Below are 21051 nucleotides of genomic sequence, written 5' to 3' on the forward strand. Positions count from 1 at the left end.
TTTACTAATACTGTATTATAGCAATTTATCTTTGTGAGATGCCCAGGGAACAGACGCGTGATGCTCGTATTTGTGTTGGGTAGCCAACAAATTGAATAACATTCTTTGTTTCTCCTTCTGCAGGCAGAGATCCTGCTGCATCCACCATGAGCAAGCCTACAGACGTGGCTGCCATTGTGGTGCCGATGTTATTCCTCTTGCTAGTGACAGTGGGCATAGGGTTTGTTGCCTTGTACATGAGGCACAGAAGACTTCAGAATAGCTTCACGGCCTTCGCAAACAGCCACTACAGCTCCCGACTGGGGTCAGCAATATTCTCATCAGGCGATGATTTAGGTGGGTGAGGCTGTTTTCCTAAGCCTTAGACTTAAATGGGTGGAATCTCATGAGGGCAACAATTGCATTAAGCTATAGAGGTTGAATGGGACGCGGGTGGCACTTTGGTTAAACCACAGAGCCTAGGACTTGCCGATCAGAAGGTCGGTGGTTCGAATCCCTGCGACAGGGTGAGCTCCCGTTGCTTGATCCCTGCTCCTGCCAACCTAGCAGTTCGAAAGCACGTCAAAGTGCAAGTAGATAAATAGGTACCGCTCTGGCGGGAAGGTAAACAGCGTTTACGTGTGCTGCTCCGATTTGCCAGAAGTGGCTTAGTCATGGTGGCCACATGACCCAGAAGCTGTACCCGGCTCCCTCGGCCAGTAAAGCGGGATGAGCGTCGCAACCCCAGAGTCGGTCACGACTGGACCTAATGGTCAGGGGTCCCTTTACCTTTACCACAGAGGTTGAGGGTGTTTTGGTAATTAGCTTTTGTGTATATTTCCATTGCAGCATTTACAGTTTGAGGGGGGCCCTCAAGGACCACCTCTCCCCATATGAACCAACCCAGACCCAGCAATTATTATCTGAGGCCCTCCTTCATGTGCCTCCTCCACAAAATGTTTGGAGGGTGGGAACACGAAATTGGGCCTTATCTGCAGTGGCTTCCCGCTTCTGCTATGCTCTCCCCAGGAAGGCCCACCTGGCACCTTCATTATATATCTTTAGGTGCCACGGAAAGCAAAAACATTCCATTTCACCCCAGGCCTTAAACAATCTATGGTCTTTTAATCTGTTGGAGGGTATTATTTTTGTGACTACGTTACGTATTTTTGTGTTTTTATATTGTAAGCTGCTCTGCGATCCTCAGATGATCCTCAGTATAGAAATTTGATAAATATTAATAATGATTAATAAACAATATTGCTTGTAAGTTGCTATGGATTGCCTAGGGCAAGATAAAACAAATTGCACTAGAGCTCTCATGCCGGTAGTCAGAGAACGTTGGATACAGCCCAGAGAGACCAAAACATCTGCAATGGGAAATGTTGGATTAAACATTAGGAGGAATTTCCCGTTGGTACAACTGTTGAACAGGCAGGTTCGGAAGGTAAAGGACCATGTTGGCCAGCTCTCCTGGGATCCCGAAGCAGAGGATTCCTCACGTTGACCGAGTGTTAGGCTGAGCGACCTTTGGTGTAATCTCCCAGTTCTCTGATTTCTTTCTGAAACGGATGTGTTTCATTCTCAGGAGACGAGGACGACGAAGCGCCGATGATCACAGGCTTTTCAGACGATGTCCCCATGGTGATAGCATGAAGAGCGTTTCTGACTCTGGAAAACAAAATGGTGTAAATATTTTATTTGATAAAAAAGGAGAAAAAACACAGTCAACTGTTTATTTTAAAACAATATACAGTATATATATATATATATATCTGCACTTTTGAGTTGCAATATGTTATTTTTGTATGGCCGGAAAAAAAGAAGAAGAAATAATTATTACACTTTGTAGTACACAGCTGTGAACTTTCAAACCAGGTTGATTTAGTAACAATTTCTGTTTCTTTGTTTCCCTACCATTTCCAACCTTTAATTTAGTCTTACAAGGCTGTGCTTGCTGGGCATGCTTTTAAGTCTGTGAGATAATTCTCTCCCCCATCCCTCGTCCTTGTTGACTTTGACTCTGATCCTCTGAGAAGTTCTGCGTAGTCAGAGAGAAATCGCTTGATGCTCCTTCCAGCTTTGACATGATACCATAGAGTTGGTTGTGAAGAATGGCAAATGTTTGGCTGCCACCGACATGGAAGCACCGTATTCAGCTCCCCCTCGTAATGTGTCATATTGGAAAGGCGTGTGACCTCTACCATCCCTTTCCCCATATTGCTGGCCCCCACTGCGCTGGGAAAGGGGCAGGTCACGAAGTGGGAGTCCCAGGACTTGGGCTGCAGCATGCCACTTCCCTTGCCAGTGCCCCTCTTTCCCATACACAACTCAGTGGTTCACTGGCGCCACCTGGGATGCAGTGGCTGCTTCTGAGAGCCAGTGTGGTGTAGTGGTTAAGAGCAATAGACTTGTAATCTGGGGAACCGGGTTTGCGTCTCCGCTCCTCCACATGCAGTTGCTGGGTGTCCTTGGGCTAGTCACACTTCTTTGAAGTCTCTCAGCCCCACTACTCCTAAGGGTAGTGATAAAGCGGGATATCAAATCCAAACTCTTCTGTCATCACGCGGGCTGTTCGTCGGCTTCAGAGCTTGTTCCCCAGCCTGGTTGTCGGAGGTAGGAACGCTTCTGAAGGCCAGTTGCTGGAAGCCACAGGAAGGGAGAGTACTCTTGTGCTCAAGTCCTGCTTGCTGGTCTCCCATAGTCATCTGGTTGGCCACCACAAGGACAAGGTGCTGGTTTAGATGGGTCACAGGCCTGATCCAGCAAGCTCTTGTCAGGAGACATTTCCCAGCCTACTCTCCTGCTTCGGTTCCCTGATTTGCTGTCTCAGATCTTTTGGGGGACCACAGAACTGCTACCTCCCCACTGGATAAGTTTCTGAAAGCCCACCTGTTCCTTGACACAGCTTCTGACCGTTTCCAACACTTGGCCACCCAGTGCGTAATTGGGGAACCCTGCAGTGTTACGCAATCACATCATGCATTTCCATTACTGCACATTACCAGGGAAGGGGGACGAACAGGGCTGTTTTCAGAGCTCTGTTTCTAGTTTGGATGAAAGATATTGTGGCAAGGAAGGACTGCTGAGAGGTTCCTTTGTGACCTTCGTTATATGGTGGTTATGCAACCGAAGTGGGTAAGGTGGGGCAACAACAATGTCTTGCCCATTCGCTATCTTAGGGCACACCCCTGCCCCCCAAATGCTGCTGCTACAAACCTCTCTTCATTTCCAGAGGTCTTGCATGAAATCCTTACCCAATTCCACGAGGCTAGCAACTAGCAGAACCACTTCTCTCAGGATCAGAGTCCAAACTAGCTTCTTTCTTTTTTCCTAAGAGAAAATTTTATTTTAATAAATTCAGGAAAATATAAATATATATCTATATATATATCTATGAAGAGAGAGAATCATTCCTGAAGGTTTTAACATTGGCTTAAAAAAATATTTGGATCTTGTTTTATATGAGATTTTTTTTGTTCTGTTTTATTAATTTATTAGGAAATCTGCTTTTGGTCAGAGTTCCAGAATTCTCAGTCATGTTGCACACTTATTGTGTGAGGAGATGTGCCACTTTAACCTTTTGCAAAATAGTCGTTTCTTCCCTCTAACCCCTTATGTGTCTTGTAATTGAATCAGGTATTACTGCCATAGTAAAAGAAAAAGAAAAAAAACCCACATTTTTATCTTTCAATACTTTTCCATGCTTTAGGAGAAAACAAAACAAAAAAAGTGGGGAGGGGGGTAGAGTGTGAGACTTGTTGATTTGTAAAACTGAGGGCTAAAGTAGTTTCTGCAAAGCACTTAGTACACATTCGCGGAAGCAAAAAACATATATACCTATCTAGGCGCACAAAGGTTCATACACTGGTTAACTTTTCTGTTTGTGTGTTTTTAATGCAAGTGAAGATGATTAAGTCCTGATTGCACTCCAGTGCAGAGGTAGCAGCTCTTGCATGATGAGGATTCCCCATTCACTCTAATGGAAGGGGCAGTGTCCATGATAGACCACTTTCTGCAAGAAGAGCTGCCTGCTCCACGTAGGCCCTGTGCCTCCATATGCACTTGAGAAACTTCTGGATCAGGGTTAAACCCTCCTGCGTTTGTTTGTTTTTTACATTCAGTGGGTTATGGGAATTTGGGGGCCACTTGCCACCAGCGTGGATCATTGCCAATAAGTGGGGGTTGCATCTAATGCAACGATAAGCAACCCATTCCATTAGTTCAAGGGTTTACATTTGCACATTGAAACTTCCCTATATGCCCACCAAATCTGGGTTTCCCCTTCCAGCCCTCTGGGGCAGATTTGAGGAGGGAACATTGCATGTGTGTGTGTGGGGGGGTGGAATCCCCACGTGCAACTGTAAATCCTTGAGGACAAAGGCATTGGGGCTGCCGTAGGAGTTGCAGACTTAGCATAGCTATGCAACTTTGGCTCCAAAGCCAAATATCTGGTTCTCCTTGTCTTGTATTTGTGTGAGTTACAATGTAGATTCCACCATTAAAAAACAAAACAAAACAGTAGGAAGAAGGTATTGCTTAAGAATTAGGTGCCCTGCACGAAGGCTGCTAAAATACAGCTTCCCTGTGGCCCACAGGGTGCAAGCCCAGATGTGTGCCTGCTCAAAAGTTTCCTCTTCTTGCGTGGCCCTGTTTGACCTTTGGTGCAGTTCGGACATTTCCAAAGCATCCCCTGTACTGGAAGACCAGGCCTGTTTTCTGTCCTTGCGTCTAAGCCAGGGGCCAATTGCTGCCCTCTGGACCTCTCTATCTGCCCGTCAAGATTCTCTGCAGGCCTCCTAGTCAGCCACACCCCTACGGGCCCTGCTCTGCACCCTCCTTGAGTGTTTTTGCCTGGCTTGAATGTGTCCTTAGCTCTGTTCATGCCACCTCCTTGCTTGGATGGAGGATAGAGACAGGTGTGTGTGGAAGGATGCAGGAGGGTAGCCTAAAATCTAGAGGTGGACTCTGCATTCATTGCTCTGCCCAGTTATTCCAGGCTGAAAACAGTTCCTCACTCCTGATCAAATTTTAATGCATGGTACAAGTGCTCCATGGGGCGGGGGGGGGGGGTGCCCACATCTGCAACATCCAGCGTCAAGTGACTATTCCCCCTTGTTCTTCTTTTCCCCCCTATCCTGGGGAATAAATAGTGCGATTTGGGCTGCCACATATGCAAGCATCCATGCTGAGCACTCACATTGCATGGATTATGTGCTATGGCGGGAAGCAAAAGTACGGGCCGGCTCTACCATTAGACAGAGGCTCTCACCACCCACTAAGTATTGAACTGTGGTTCTAAAAACTAGCATAAGGGGCAATGGGGTATTTTTTAACCACCTGCTCTGCCAAAGCTCCTTTCAGCAGCCTAAGATGAGGGATTGCAACAGTCCACAGCCCTGTTGTGCTGACATGGGTCGCACCTCCCCAAATTCTGCACATGCAAACCTAGTCGAGAAATTGCAAAGCTTCACATTTCTCAGATGCAAACATCCTTACCGGTTTGAACCAAATATATATATATATACACAGTAGATTCCGGCGTATTAGGCAACTGGGCGTATAAGACGACCCCTGACTTTTTAGAGGATTTTCCGGGGTTTAAAAGTCGTCTTACATGCCGGAATCTACGGTATATCTTTGCTGCATATAACTTAGTCTTCCTAGGGCTGGAGTGAATATCAAACTGGCCAAGCATGACTTGGATAAGCAATCTTAAAACTATTCCCACCACACCTTCTCCATAACTGATTATTATTTCGCTGACAATGGTGGGCTTTCCCCTTCTGATTTTTGCTGTTTTGACCTTTTCTCCTTCTACGAAGAAACACCTAACGGTTACATTTCAGTAAGCGTGGGAAGTTTGCCAATGTTATACATACAGATGTTCTTCCCTTTTCAAGTAAACTCAGCAATAGCATGAAGGAGGTCAGAGGTATCCTGATCTTGTGACTCGATGGTCTGCTGTGTTTGAAATTGACCCCTCGTAGGTTATCTATAATGATTACATTGCGGGATGTTGCACTTGGATGAGCCTTTGGGTCCCTTCGAACTCTGCAGTTCTGTGATTCTTACACTAGATGAGTGGTCTTCATGGGGTTGGAGTTTCCAGACTGACTTTACTACCGAGGAACCCTGAACCCAGTCACATAAATTGGAGATGCGTTGCAGAGATGATGTGTTGGAAATAGGGTCTCGTCCGCAGTCAAAAGACCGATGCGGCGGCAGCTGGTCTGCCCCCCGTTCCTCGAACACGTCTTGGTAGTCCCGGTACACGGCTGGGAGCGTGGGTGCTGCCTCCTCCGTGGGTGCGGCCGCTAGCATCTGCGACTGAGCATGGGAACATGGATCTGGGAAGTGTACGGTCCGTTTGACCCAGTCAATCTGAACGTTGTGAGCCTCTAGCCAGTCCATTCCGAGCACCAGGGGGAACCGGGGCATGGAGGCAATGTCCAAGGTTCGCACCTCCCGGTGCTGCTGGAGACACAGGACCAAGGGCTGGGTCTCCCGAGTGACGGCACCCGAACGCAGGAGCCGTCCGTCAATTGCCTCCACCTGTACCGGTTCTGGTTTGTTCTGAAGTGGCACCTGATGATGCGCGGCAAAGGCAGCGTCCATATAGGAGCGGGTTGCCCCCGAATCTACCAAAGCGTGGGTAAGAATCCAGGGCCCACCTGGAGGGTAGAGACGCACCGGTACCATGAGATGTCGCAATTCTACTGGTGAGGGCCCTTCTTGCATGGTTTGGGACCCCACGTTGCTAGGGCCTTCGGCTACCGAGGTTGGCGGTTTCCCTGCGACTGGTAGCTTCTCGGGACAGGAACGGGCGTAATGTCCACCCCCACCGCAGTAAAGGCACAGGTTCCCCTCCCGACGCCGCGACTTCTCCGAGGGGGAGAGCCGAGGTCGCGCAGCCCCGAGCGGCGTTGGCTCGACTGGTAACTCGGCTGTGGGCGTGGACCTGCTGGGAAGGACTGGCGCCAGGAGTCGGGAGTGCTGGCGGTCCCGGGTCTGGCGACGGTCCTCCAACCGATCGTCTATCTGCAGGCTCCGCTGAATGAGAGTATCCAGTGTGGTGGGACGATCCATCTTGGCCAACTGGTCCAGTATCTCGTCTGACAGTCCCTCAAGATACTGGTCCCGTAGTGCAGAGTCATTCCAAGACAAGTCTTGTGCCAACAGCCGAAATTCTGTGGCGTAGGCGGCGGCTGTGGACTTGTCTTGTCTCAACCGACGAATCGCCCGATTGGCTTGGCTCTCCTTCAGTGGGTTACCAAACGCAGTCTCTAAGTGGTTACAAAACCCCACATAGTCCGTTAGCAAAGGAGAGTCTTGCCGGAGCAGTGGCAAAGCCCACTTGGCCGCCTGGTCCTTTAACAAACTGATTAAAAAATGCACCTTGGTGCGGTCGTCAGGGAAGTTCCGGGCTCGCCCCTGAATGTACAACTTGGCCTGGGCGAGGAACATGGGAAAACTGGCCTGGGTCCCATCAAATTTCTCTGGCAAGGCCACTGGGTACTTGCCTGGAGCTAGGGCGTCGGCCCCAGGATCTGGAAAGGCTTCCAACCGCTGCTGAAGCGCCGCAACCACATCGCTTAGCTGCTGAACGGTGTGGGTCAAGGCCTGGTTTTCCTGGGCCAATGCCACCAGCGCAGCCGCCTGGTCAGCCATGGCCTCTGGCTCTTCCCGAACGCACCTCAACGAAGGGGGAGTGCGGGTGTGGCGGGAGCAAACTGTGCTGGTCCCGGGGGAAGGTACCGTGGGTGTAAGCAGAGTCCACACGAAGAGGGGCGAGGTCCAAGACGGGGAGCCGGGCGGGAAACAGGTACGCTGGAACAGGAGGCCGAGCTGGGAACTGGAACACCGGATAGTCAGGAACAGGAGGCCAAGCAGGGATCAGGAACACAGGAAGGTCCAAAGCCAACAACGACGTTGCTCCCGCAACCTGGGGCCAGGCTGACTGGGCTTTTATCCTCTTCTAAGGCCGGGGGCGGTCCCGACCCCCAGGAGCCCCGCCTCCTCTGGCCTTAAGGCGAGCACTCCTCCTGGGGGCAACCAGTTCCCTTCGCCTCTCTGCCCTAAGCCTCTGCAGATCAGGAGAGGCCGAAGGGTTACTGGGCCCTGGAGGAGGCTCACCTGTGGCCACTGAGTCGTCAAGCCCCTCTGGGGCCAGAAGGGCTTCACCTGGGGCCAGCTCCTGATGCTCTGTCACAGGTGCAGGCTCTTCAGCATCTAGGCCTTGCCCCAGTTCAGCCGGCCCTGGAGGCGGGGACTCCTGTGCAGGCTGGGATTCCTCTGGTTCATCCTCAGAATCGGAATCCCAGGCCATCACAGTCCATGAGAGAAACATCCTACCACCAGAACAGATTGGCTTCCGGAAGTCAGCATCAACCATGGACCACTGTCTAACTCTCTATCACCTTGCCAGTAAATACACTGCACCAAGGCAAGGCCACCTGTTTGCCACTTTCATGGACCTGGAGGCCGCCTTTGATTCCATTCCTAGACAGAGATTATGGTCCAAACTTGCCCATCTGGGAATTGATCCGCACCTCCTCTCCCTAATTATTTCCCTTTATTCAAACACCACAGCTCGCGTCCGAATTGGTCCCAACGGCTCCCTTACCACTCCATTCCCAACGGCCAGGGGCGTCCGACAAGGTTGTCTCTTGGCCCCTTTACTGTTTAATCTTTATCTTCATGATGCTCTTTCCCCTTTGAAGCTAGCAACTAAGTATCCTCCCCACTTAGCAGGCCACCCCGTTGCTTCACTTTTCTATGCAGATGATGCCGTCATCTTATCCAGAACAGCTGCAGACCTAGCAAATGCAGTTAATGCATTTATCGCCTATTGTAAGGCGGAAGCTCTTAATATTAATTATAAAAAATCAAAAGTCCTCCACTTCACTCGTTCCCGCAAACTCAAGCTGGAGCCGCTTAAGATCACAGGTGGTTACTTAGAAAAGGTAAAAGCCTTTAAATATCTAGGCTTAATATTTACTTATAATCTCTCCTGGACCACCCATCTACAATCTGCCTCTCTTGCTGCAACCACGACCTCTAATGCCATTGTCCGATTTTATCACCAGAAGGGCGGCAAACACCTTCCAGCAGCAATTCAAATATTTAATGCCAAAGTTGTCCCTAAATTATTATATGGCTGCGAGGTATGGACTACAGCAATATCAGGTAACTTGGATCGCCCACTTCACATGTTTCTGAGATCTCTTTCTGGTGTCCCGAGATGTGTCTCAGGTGCAGCCCTACGACTTGAGTTTGCCCAGCCCTCAATTGTAAAACGAGCATGGAGTCGAGCCATTTCCTATAGCTCCCACCTACTAGCATCGGATCCTCGAATTAGAGGTGGTTTCTCCAATCTGATCCTAAGAGATATCCATAATTCTCCTTGGAAAATTACAATTAATCTCAAATTACGCTCTCTTCTCAACTTGAACCGCAAAACTGTTTTTAACTTAGAGTGTATTAGTCCGGCGGCCCTACCTCCAATCAAAAAGAAGCTACAGCAACTTGACTTCTCTAACACAGCTTCCCATGCAAGAGGGCCGTGTTCAGGCTTAGCCCTAGCTATTCCACCCCCTGAAGGGATCCCTCTATACTGCTTCACAATTCCCTCGGAGGCTAAGCGAAGGGCCTTTACCTGTGCCCGTCTCAACTGTTTTCCTACAGCAGTTCTCTCGGGTCGTTACTCCAGAGTTTCCATCGCAAATAGAACATGCACCTGCAATGACACGGCTCTGGAGACTATGGAACATGTAATGCTCTTCTGTCCCAACTGGGCAGATGAAAGATCTCGGTTTCTAACTCCTCTCGTGAACAAGCTTCACCTCCCAATCCAGCCTTGGATAGTGTCCCTTCTTCTGCAGGATTCTGACTGTTGGATTACCGAGATGACAGCTAACTTCCTGCTTAGTGTGATGAAGAGGAAAGCGGCACCAACTTCTTCTTTAATACCACAGAAGTAGTCGATACGCCGCACAATCGAACTTGTTTTTGTATTCTCTGTCACTCGATGTTTTAAATCCCTTGTTACTTTTGTTATCCTCATTTTTTCAAAGTATTCGCCCAGGACGACATCTACTTTTATCTCCCCACCCCCATTTTATGTTGTTATTTCTATGTATATTATGCTATGGCCACATGGCTAATGCAATAAAATCGACAGAATATGTTTTAAGCTTATATCTCAACCCAGCAGTTCACCTGAGGCAACTTGCAGTGCCTGGCCATTGTTCCTTGACTGCCCCTGGACAATGAAAAGACTGGCAGTCCTCAGGGAAGGAGCTGCTAGTTTTGAAATTCATATGCTATAGCTGGGTTACAGTAAGTAAACCAAGTTGATTATGGATTCTGAAGGTGCTTGTTAATCTCACTTGGCTAAAAATGTAATTCCACTTCTCCATATTTAACACATGCCATCTTTCCTGAATTGCTCCTCTGAATCCCTTCCAACTCTACAGTTTTATGATTCTATATTAGCCATCAAGACTCACAAAAGGTCATAAACTGGAGGTTCTCTTTAATAATTATAAGCTCACCTTCAGCAGCTGGGATATCCAAGGTTGCTTTTTTGTTGGTCTTTCTGGATTTTACTCTCGGAGAGGGGACTTTGCGCTCTTGCCAGCTCTCTAGCTTAGCTTCAGGTAGGAGAAATATATAATTCACCAAAGCAATTCATTTTTTAAAAAAAGAAATATTAATTTATTTTTCCAAAAACAAAGGAAACATCAAAACAACACAAAACAGCAAAAACAATACACCACATAAAAAAGTAAAAAGAAAAGAAAAAATTAAAAACAAAAACTCCAGTTTTCAGACTCATGTTTACAAAAATTTCTTTCTTGACCTCCTCACGCCTCCCTTTTTTGTATTCCTCTTTGTCCAATCAGATACAGCAAATCCTTACCCTTCTTCAAAACTCATTTCTGGTTATTGTAATCACTTCTATTATGTCTCCAATCTTTCCTCCTTATAATTAAACACCTTTAACATATTGTTTACTTTGACATAATATAACCTTATTTTTCATTCACCAAAGCAATTCAACGGTGCAATGAAAAAGCAAGATAGAGGATCAGCAATTATCTAACTAAGGGAGCAGTCTTGTGCCCTCTGGCACAGTGGCTGAAGGTCCTCATGATGCTACAGACGACCCTCTGTGATGCCACCAGAAGTTTCCACACAGCAGTGATGGAAAGCTCTCAAACCACTGCTATTCTGACAGCAGTATAAAATGTATACATAAAAGTTTCACTCACCTATTTTCCACTGAAATCAAAGGGGCATAAAACCCTTTACCCCTTCTTGGTTGCATCTGAAGGTGGAAGATCTAAAAAGGGACATGTGCATGCAGAGTGTACAGCTGGACCTTTTACAAACCTAGTTCCCAGTTCCAAAGAGGCAAGCCACATTTCTGAATAGTTATTGTCCTACACTGAAAATGGGCATGTCTCTTTGGCATGGGAGGTGTATTTTTGTCCAGAGGCACCGATCCATTTTTGGCAGGGCCAACTTGGCTCAGGGACAGACAAAGCTTAGCTTCTTTCACTGGCAAGTGCACACAGTTGTCAGTCCCTGGGCCCTGATGGCAACTCTGGTTGACTACTGACATTTGCATGAGAAGAGAAGACTCCCTAGAAAAGACCCTGGGCACAAGGAGAAGGGGACGACAGAGGACGAGATGGTTGGACAGTGTTCTCGAAGCTACCAGCATGAGTTTGACCAAACTGCGGGAGGCAGTGGAAGACAGGAGTGCCTGGCATGCTCTGGTCCATGGGGTCACAAAGAGTCAGAAACGACTAAACAACTAAACAACAACAAACTGACATTTGAAGATGCTTTTCAAATTGCATAGATAAATGGAGGCAAGTTCACCCACCTACCTAGGAACTTAGCATTAATGATGGACTCATCTTTCAACAGAGGTGTAAATACTCTCTTGGAAGGCCTTTCACCTCCTGGAAAGGGCAAAGGTAAAGAACAATTATAGTGTGTGGTTAGGGGTAGGGATGGAATGTCCTGTTTAGCAGTCAGAATAAAGAGCAAGAGTTGAGCTAGCTGGCAAAGACACGGCAGAACAGCTGCCAATAACAGCTGTGGCTAGCATCGTTCTTCTAACTAAGCACATTCTATTAGAAGCAAAACTCATTTTCAGTGGGTTCTCACTCACAAGTAGAGCTGGTTGAAAAAACTGATTTCCACAAATTCTCACATGAACCAATTTGATTTTCATCTCTTGGACTAGTGTAGATCAGAACACTAGATTTTTCCAAATTTTGCAATACTGTTCTTGGTTAATTTTTTTTTAACCAAAAGGAGCTTTAAAATGTATATAAAATTGGTTTAGAAACACGGGCATTGAGATCCCATACATGCTGAAATACATGTTTTCTAATAAAATACTTTACATTGTTAAATATGTTAAAATATGGTTTTTCAGGCAGATTTTTCTTTATAAAATCATAGATACATAGGAAAATGGGGTCGAATGAAAGCATGCAAAATTGACTCAGAGGTAAAATAGACAGATCCATCTATCCTTGCCTCTGAGTGACAGGCATAGGATTGGCTGCAAAGAACACTAGAAGTAGCTACACTTTGTGGACCCAAATGCAGAATTGTAAGCAATAAGGAACTGCTCACCTTCTTGCAAAGTGTTTCAAGGCCCACAGCAGAAGACCTTACAGGCAAAACTGTGCATTTGTGCACATATCTGTACATGCACAGGTAAAAGTCTAAACCTGCGGTCTAAACCACTAAGTCTCTTGGGCTTGGGAAGGTTGGCGGTTCGAATCCCTGCAACAGGGTGAGCTCCCGTTGCTTGGTCCCAGCTACTGCCAACCTAGCAGTTCAAAAGCACATCAAAGTGCAAGTAGATAAATAGGTACTGCTGTGGCGGGAAGGTAAACGGCGTTTCCGTGCACTCTGGTTTCTGTCATGGTGTTCAGGGGTCCTTTACCTTTTACCTTTACATGCACAGATAGTACCGATTCCAGTGTGCATAAATTATCATGAGAACTGGATTCAGACTTCCTTGGTTTTAGGTGCACATTGTGCAGTTGTACTGCCATACCTGTCCACATGGGAGTCTAGAGATTTGGTGCAAGGGACCTACTTGTAACACCCAGGAGCACATAGGCCTCACGTTCCCCCAGAAGCTCAGTTGCGGAGCGCTGCTTGTTCTGGAGTAAATTCTTCACCTGCCCACTCTCATCTGCTAACTCTATATCATCTGAAACACATGATTCAAGAGCTGGCAAGTGTTATTCATTCACACGCTATCCCTGTTTTTTTCTAACGTAAATTTTGAGCTTTCTGCACGTGTTCAATTTGTGTCAGGCCTTCTCTGAGTAATGTGCTTCTACATACCTTGGAGGCTTTAACAGAAAGGCAAACATGCTCACAAGGAGGCTGGATGTCTGTGTCAGAGCACTGAGTACTGTCTCAATTAGCCTCCACACTCCAGGATTTGACAAAGTCTCTGCTGGATCAAGGTGCTTACTATCAGTGAGTGTAACCCACTGAAACATCTAAATGCATGGATACACACTCCCCCCCCCCAAAAAAAACATACAAAGTGCACAAAGATTTTTAGCTACTGTACCTTCGTCCTCAGAGCCACAGCGGCGTTTGATGCCGTCTAGGAGACGCTGGACTTCACAGTGAATGTTAAAAATGTCTGCCCTGTTTTCTACCATGTAAAAACAAAATGCAAAAATTGATTTCATTTTTTGAAAAAAAATAATTTTAACCATTTATATGCTACCTTTCAGTAAAATATCTCCCAAAGTACCTAACGATAATGAATTTAAAACATATGCAAGGATAAAGCCAAGGGAAACAGCTGTCATTCACATGCTTGTAACCTCCAGGTTAGACTAATATAATGTGCCCTTGAAGATTGCAAGGAAACTGTAGTTTAGCTGAAAATACAGCCTGTGGGGTTGCTAACTGGGTCCAGGTGCTGGAAATGTGTATCCCCCTGTGTTTAGACAATTGCACAGATTCCCAGTCTATTTCAAGATGCTGGCTCCCACCATCCCTGGCCATTGGCCATGCTTGCTGGGGCTGATGGGATGTGTAGTTCTGCAAACCTTGGAGGGCAAAGGTTCCCCACACCTGTTGCAAAACAACAAAGGTTCAAGGCCGGAAGGTCACTTACCACCATGAAGCACAGTTACAAACATTTCTGCTGAAAACCTGAAGGGGAAAGGGAGAAATGTGCCATGAAGTCAATATATAAAAGACTGAGCCTGATTATGCTGTTGAAGTCTCTGACTCCTCAGCAAATGCCCAGGAATTGAGAACATGGAGAGGGGAAAACATGCTATTCTTCTATGTAGCATTAGAATGTAGCAGGACAACCCACAAATGCCTGCTGACCCAAGCCATCACTTACCTTTCTGGATGATGTGACAATGGCAGGCTGCTATCAGTAGTCCTTATCCAAAACTGGGATGGACTGATGTAGCTCACGGAGCCAGGAAAACGTTGGATGGTCAGGTGTAAATTGCCACCCTTGTTCCTAAATTCTGCACCAGCCTTGCAAATGACAGTGATATTGTAGCTATTTTCCAAGCAGCCTGAAACAGCATGCATGTGTCTTTATTGCTGAGTGCTGCTTGGGTTTGTTTCCGTCTCCATGGGTGACGTGTTGCCCTAACAATGAGCCTGGTAAACAGCAGCAGAGCCAATGAAACCTTCTCTCTTTTCTACCAGTCATGTAAATATTACCTCATCCTCCACCAGCAAAGAACCTGCCTTAATGTACTTCTATGTGGATGAGGATCTCAGGAAATCTAGGATAAAGGAAGTGCTTGGTTATCCGAATAGGTCTGAAATGAACAGCATTAGCATACTCTCCAACATTTCTCCAATGAAAAATGGGGCGTCCTGTTCAAGAGCTGGACCATAAAGAAGGCTGATTGCCGAATAATTGCTTTTGAATTATGGTGCTGGAGGAGACTCTTGAGAGCCCCATGGACTGCAAGAAGATCAAATCTATCCATTCTGAAGGAAATCAGCCCTGAGTGCTCACTGGAAGGACAGATCCTGAAGCTGAGGCTCCTATACTTTGGCCACCTCATGAGAAGAGAAGACTCCTTGGAAAAGACCCTGATGTTGGGAAAGATGGAGGGCACAAGGAGAAACAAGGAGAAGGGGATGATAGAGGATGAGATGGTTGGACAGTGTTCTCGAAGCTACCAGCATGAGTTTGACCAAACTGCGGGAGGCAGTGGAAGACAGGAGTGCCTGGCATGCTCTGCTACATGGGGTCACGAAGAGTCGGACACGACTAAATGACTAAACAACAACAACAACATATAATAATAATAATAATAATAATAATAATAATAATAATAATAATAATAATAATTTATACCCTACCCATCTGACTGGGTTGCCCCAGCCACTCTGGGCAGTTTCCAACATATATAAAGACATCATAAAACATTAAACACTATATACCTTCCCTATAAAGGGCTGCCTTCAAATGTCTTCTAAAGGTTATATAGTTACCGTATTTTTCGCTCTATAAGACGCACCAGACCACAAGACGCACCTAGTTTTTGGAGAAGGAAAACAAGAAAAAAAATATTCTGAATCTCAGAAGCCAGAACCGCAAGAGGGATCGCTGCGCAGTGAAAGCAGCAATCCCTCTTGCTGTTCTGGCTTCTGGGATAGCTGCGCAGCCTGCATTCGCTCCATAAGACGCACACACATTTCCCCTTACTTTTTAGGAGGGAAAAAGTGAGTCTTACAGAGCAAAAAATACGGTACTTATCTCCTTGGCTCGGAGGTTGCACAACTCCATACTGTCCAGCATTTCTCCAATGAAAATAAGGATGTCTTGCCATACCCTCCAACATCTTGCTGATGAAAATAGGGATGTTCTAAGGAAAAGTGAGACATTCCAGGATCAAATCAGAGACCAGGACAGTTTTTGTAAATCTGAGACTGTCTCTGGAGAAGAGAGACACTTGGAGTGTTTGCATTAAAGCATGGGGAACCCACCCAAGGGGACTCACCCAATTAAAGTACAGGATACCCCATTATGCTACTTCGGGTGTCATGTTTCTCAAACATAAAGTGTGTTAGGCCCTCTTAGTTGTAGCAGGAGGCACTGAGGCTGCATCCAGAGGGCAATTTATACTTTTTTCATTTATTTCCTTACCTGATAATTTCCAAATTTCACGTGATTTCTTATACAACATAAAAGACACTTCTGGAAAAATCTAGCAGAAGTTTAGCACTCATTTCCACAACATTTGCTTCCAGAGGGGGAAAAAAAAACTGTCTCCAACCCCGGTTACCCAGAAAAGCATGGGAGTTTTTTGTGTGTTGCAATTTCACTTGACCTCTGGGAGGTATTCCAGCACACAGCTCTATTCCCGTCATTGAAAATTTAGTGTGACAAGGCAGTATAGCAATAAAAAAGCCACAGTTCCATAACACAATGGGTAATGCAGTGTAAAAGGAATGAACATTAGAATCTGGGATAGAATCTGAGGCGCTAGCATTATAATCAGGCAAAGTAACACAATAATCCCCACATCTGAATGCTCTCCAAGTAGTGTCTGCTTTGTCAGGTGGTTCGGCTGTTATAGATGCTCATAGTAACTATTTGTGATACTCGTTACAGGATCAAACAGAATTTATTTTCCCACTGGGAACATGAAGCATGAGGCACAACCACAATCCTGATTCCTCTCACATTTTGAATATTTACATGATGATTTTCAGATAAACTACCTAACAAATATTTCTCAAATGTGGCATTATTATATTTGCATTTTTATCTCCCATGGAAATTAACATTTTTGCTCGACTTTACAACATAATGCACGTATTTTTCAACTGCATCCATCAGATTAGCAGTTATGGATTCTACAACCTTTCAGATGTCCACCCACTCTTTGGGTGTGTATCAGATTAATTCAGAACTGTCATTTTGTGATACTGTAAACAAAACTGCCATTTTTCAAACTTCCTCTCTGTGTGTACACATTCCATACATACCTTCTCTTTCATGCAAAGTCATCTTGAGCCAGAACTAACCACCTTTCCTTCTGTTCATTTTTGAGACCTGCAATGACCAAACCCTGTTTTTGGCTTCCCTTCTCCTTTGAAAAAGTTATTGCCTATTTTCATTTGAAATTGGCAAGGACAAAGAAAATCATGTGCACATTGGATTATAACTCTGTAACTGCACAATACTCACATGATATTGCTCACAACACATCAGTAATGCACATCTACTGAGCACTTAAAATTTCCTTCCTAGATACTAACTGGAAAGGAAGGAGCAGTAGCAGGCAAACTGGTGAACTTTTGAAAGTTACAACAAAAGTTGAGAAATCCCCTCATTGCCATTGAAAGCCCCTTCTCTCTGATCCCAAATATTTTAAAAAGAGAAATGATAAGAAGACCCCACATTGTAACCCACATGCCCTAAAACCATTTGGTATCCAAAACAGTTGCCTCCAATTTGCTACTTGGATTCACTCCTACTGCAATACTTTAGGTCCCAAGAGATTTAGGTATTTAAGTAAAGGGTTGATCACTCCAGCAAGAAATAAACACTGTCGACCAAATGCTCCCTGCTGGTTCAGAGTTTTGGCCAGTCTCCCCTCAGCTGCTGAGCTGGCCACCATGATGGATTTTCAGACAATGAGCCAGTTCCGATTCAACGTCTTTGATTTTCTGCGCAATGAGACTTCTCTTGATTCCCAGCAACACACTTTGGTCTCTCTTGGCAGCCCAAGATTCAAGATGTTCCGAGAAGTGCTGTGCTTTCTCCTCAGGAAGACAACTTGCAGACTGTACAATGGGTGGGGAGGAAGGAGAGGAAGTGGGAAACAGGCAGAAGAAAGCCATTGAGTTGTCCTGAAGCAATTACTGGAATAGTGGTTGAGGCAAGATGCTGTAAACCAGGAGATCTGGGTTCTCATTACTCTGGTGCTACTCAAGAAGAGCAAACCAGACTGTGTGGCCTCCTTCCTCCAGTTCTGATGCCTTACAAAGCACTTGCTTCAAGTTTGGACTGAAGAGTGTTCAATGAAGGCAAGCCAACCTTCAACCAACTGGATGCCCTCCAGATGTTTTGGATATGCTGGCTGGAGGTTGACGGCAGTGGTAGTCCAAAACATCTGCAGTGGAACATCTGGTGGGGAAGGCTGATGTAAACAGATTATCTAGTAGATGTTGAGTGAGGAACTTCATCATAGAATGAGTGAGATCTGTCTACCCAGCCTCACTCTCTTGGGCACTAACTTACAATTTCCTGGTTTTTGTCCACCACATGCCCCAGAGTGTTTCAATAAATGTTCCTTTGCATTGCCATTTTTATCACTGTAGACATAGGGATCCATGCAGCAAGCACACTTGCCATATGATGTGTGTGAAGTGAGTTTGAAAGAGGGATGAGAAATTACTATTCCCTAGTTCATTCCTAGTCTTAAACCCAATGCCCAGCCTTATGGGGCTGTTGTGTAGATGTTGGGTTGTTGAGCACTTTGCATACAAGGAGCACTGTCAAGGCATATCCATCTGCATTTAAAATAATAGTCATTTGCATCACTGCCCCCTGCAATGAAATTGTGGTATGCACATACTGCAAATGAGGGTGACACCTCTTGTGCTCTGAGTTCACGGTCCAGATGTTCCTCTTCTTCTTGGATTGTTAAGGCCTGCAATGTCAGCTGGAAGAAGTCCTCATTCAAGCCATCCAGCATCTCCTCCAGCTCTTCAGTCTTCACCTAGAAAATGGAAACCATTAAGAAGAAGGAGGCCAAATGCAAGCGAGGACACAGCTGCTTTTGGAACAGTTGTGTAGAAGAGAGAATTTCATCATTTGCAGAAGGTCATTTCTTATTGCTAAAAAGGCAAGAGTAGCCCTTCTGAAAAGGACACAAGAGCCCTACCCTCTAATGCACTTGGGCATGCCACACAGATGCCCAAATTGCACATCACTGGTAGATCCATGGATGGGACTGACCTATGCTTCCCTCCCCACATCATGTCTCTTTGATAACATGTTGATGTTGTTTGTTAAACCACAATGCTGTGTCATTGCAATAGCCTTATCCTGTCCTCTTGAGTGACAGTCTATGAAACATGAAGGGTATTGTATCATATTATATAGCAGGGTGGGGAACTGGATCTGACCAGAAGGCTGGATCTTGACCCCCCCCCCCAACACCATGGGCTGTTTCCATTCAGTGGTCAGATTTGCCCATGAGTCAACAACCTATTTCACACATTATGTCAGGTGAAGCATTTTCCTTTGCCTGAATGATCTGAAATCAAACCATGCAGGCAAAAAGAGGTTCCATGGGTACTCTGGCCAGCTGATGGGAGGCTCCTGCAAAACCCACTTCCACAAGGAGCCTTTGCCTGCCCTCCACCTGATGAGATCGGTATAGTCTGGGTAGGCATGGCTTGGGGAAGACAGCAAACCAGAACCACTGCTAGGCTTTATTAGGCCTGCAGAAAGGAGGTTCTCCACAGCTTTCACAGGTACACAGCAGAGACATCGGCCAGTGTCACCCATGTATCTCCCTTAATAGGTAGTCTGGGGTCCAGAGCCTTCCAGTCTTGGAATAACAGCTCATCTAGAACCAGGGGTCATTTTGCCCATCCTTTTACCTTTTGGCAAGCCCATTATTGTTTTGCTCAGAATGGCCAAGTGTCAGTCATCGTATAAATAACCCCTTCCCACCCTATCTGCATAAGGGGGGTATGAAAAGGCAGCCACCAGAAAACAATGCATTTCCATAAAAAGGGTCTGCACATCAGAGCAAGAAAGACTCATCTAGAATTGGAAGGGTCTTCTTTCACTGGTGGATGGTGGACAAGCCTGATTTACATGGCCCCACCTACTAGAGCAAGTAGGAGGTGCAATGGGACAACTCATACTCCTTTCCACTGTAGAAAAATGATATTGACACAGCAGACATAAACAAGTCTTGCAAGGGGCTGAACTAGATGATCCCTTCCAACCCTACAATTCTAAGTTACAGGAGGTTGAGCCAAGTTGATTTAAGGTCAAGTGAGCTACCTGAAGGTCAGAGGAATCTCCTGCCCAAGTCTTCCTCTCACTGCTGCGTGCTCTTTCCTCAAGTTGCCCTGAAGTTTCCATTATATTTTGAAGCTCTGCTTGCAGCAGGAAACTTCTGTAATCTTGCAATCTGAGACACACAGGAAGAGAGGGGGAAAAAGGAAAATAGGATTTTCTGTGTGTTGCACCTGCCTGCATCCAGAGGGCTAGCATTAAGCTCTCTGTCCATGCTTTGAAATGATGGAAAGAGGAGAGAAAAGAATTGACCTGGTTAGAGAGCCCTCCTGGAGCAAGGCATCCATTAGATTCCCAATATCATCTATTGTGGCTCATCCCTTTATCAGAGGGAAGAACCACATGATGGAGAGGGTTATATTAAACCAGTGCTGTACTCCCAGACCAAATTGAGTTAGGGGTGGAGTGCAATTGCTACTAACTCATTCAAAAATTGAGAGATTCTACACTTGCTACTACATCAGAGCTATTTGCAGGGTGGGCCTGTTTAGAAAGTGAACAATCTGGTTCCAGAGAATCTAGCTTGCCTGAAGTGGCTGCTTTGCTTCAGAAGGTTATTGAGCCATTGCAGACATCTTGGTGGCCTAAATCAATCACTGAGGCAATGGAGGACGCTGTCTCACTGGAGCCAGTGGGCCTTCAGCTGAAGCTGAATGTTTGAAGATTCAGGTCAGATTTTTTTAAAAAAGCACTTTTTCACACAGTCCATAGTTAAACTATGGAAGTCACTCCCATAAGAGGCAGTGATGGCCACCAGCAAAACAGGCCTGGACAAATTCATGGAGAAGACCATCCATGGCTACTAGCCATGATGGTTGGATACATTAATGCATCTGAATACCAGTTGCTGGAGACCGCAGGAAGGGAGAGGGCTCTTGGGCTCAAGTCCTGCCTGCAGCTTTCCCACAGGCTTCTGGTTGGCCACTGTGAGAACAGGACGCTGGACTAGATGGGCCACTGGTCTGATCCAGCAGAGCCCT

General features: G+C 46.0%; 3 protein-coding genes across 9 annotated transcripts in view; 1 reads left to right on the plus strand and 2 right to left on the minus strand.

Annotated features, from left to right (window-relative positions):
- The window catches only part of SORL1 (sortilin related receptor 1), a 110059-nt gene extending 105561 nt beyond the window's left edge, over positions 1-4498 (plus strand). The window contains exons 47-48 of the mRNA XM_081843049.1: positions 124-336; positions 1568-4498. Of these exons, the coding sequence (XP_081699175.1) occupies positions 124-336; positions 1568-1635 (281 nt within the window). The 3' untranslated portion in view covers positions 1636-4498. The remainder of the gene's footprint in view (positions 1-123; positions 337-1567) is intronic.
- Positions 4499-10164: 5666 nt separating this feature from the next.
- Positions 10165-15516, minus strand: LOC309331139 (uncharacterized protein CXorf65 homolog). 7 transcript variants are annotated; one of them, XM_081843210.1, is made up of 7 exons: positions 15466-15516; positions 14396-14795; positions 14159-14196; positions 13601-13687; positions 13112-13228; positions 11880-11954; positions 10165-10634 (listed from the first exon to the last, which is right to left on the minus strand). In XM_081843210.1, exons 2-7 carry the CDS (start codon positions 14593-14595, stop codon positions 10480-10482), a joined length of 672 nt encoding a protein of 223 aa, XP_081699336.1. In that variant the 5' UTR covers positions 14596-14795; positions 15466-15516; the 3' UTR covers positions 10165-10479. The 7 variants fall into 7 exon arrangements, 6 of the variants coding, with proteins under 6 accessions (XP_081699336.1, XP_081699337.1, XP_081699338.1 ...); XM_081843214.1 differs by lacking the exon at positions 15466-15516 and adding an exon at positions 11256-11326 and having other exon boundaries at positions 10541-10634; positions 13142-13228; positions 14396-15118; XM_081843213.1 differs by lacking the exon at positions 15466-15516 and adding an exon at positions 11256-11326 and having other exon boundaries at positions 10541-10634; positions 14396-15115.
- A 1116-nt stretch (positions 15517-16632) lies between these two features.
- The window catches only part of LOC309331065 (uncharacterized protein), a 136438-nt gene continuing 132019 nt past the window's right edge, over positions 16633-21051 (minus strand). The window contains exons 86-88 of the mRNA XM_081843048.1: positions 20057-20186; positions 18612-18755; positions 16633-17817 (exon numbers count right to left, since the gene is read on the minus strand). Coding sequence (XP_081699174.1) covers positions 17629-17817; positions 18612-18755; positions 20057-20186 — 463 coding nt within the window. The 3' untranslated portion in view covers positions 16633-17628. The remainder of the gene's footprint in view (positions 17818-18611; positions 18756-20056; positions 20187-21051) is intronic.

Source organism: Podarcis erhardii, assembly GCF_964252035.2.
Source record: "Podarcis erhardii genome assembly, chromosome: 16".
NCBI classification, from domain to species: domain Eukaryota; kingdom Metazoa; phylum Chordata; class Lepidosauria; order Squamata; family Lacertidae; genus Podarcis; species Podarcis erhardii.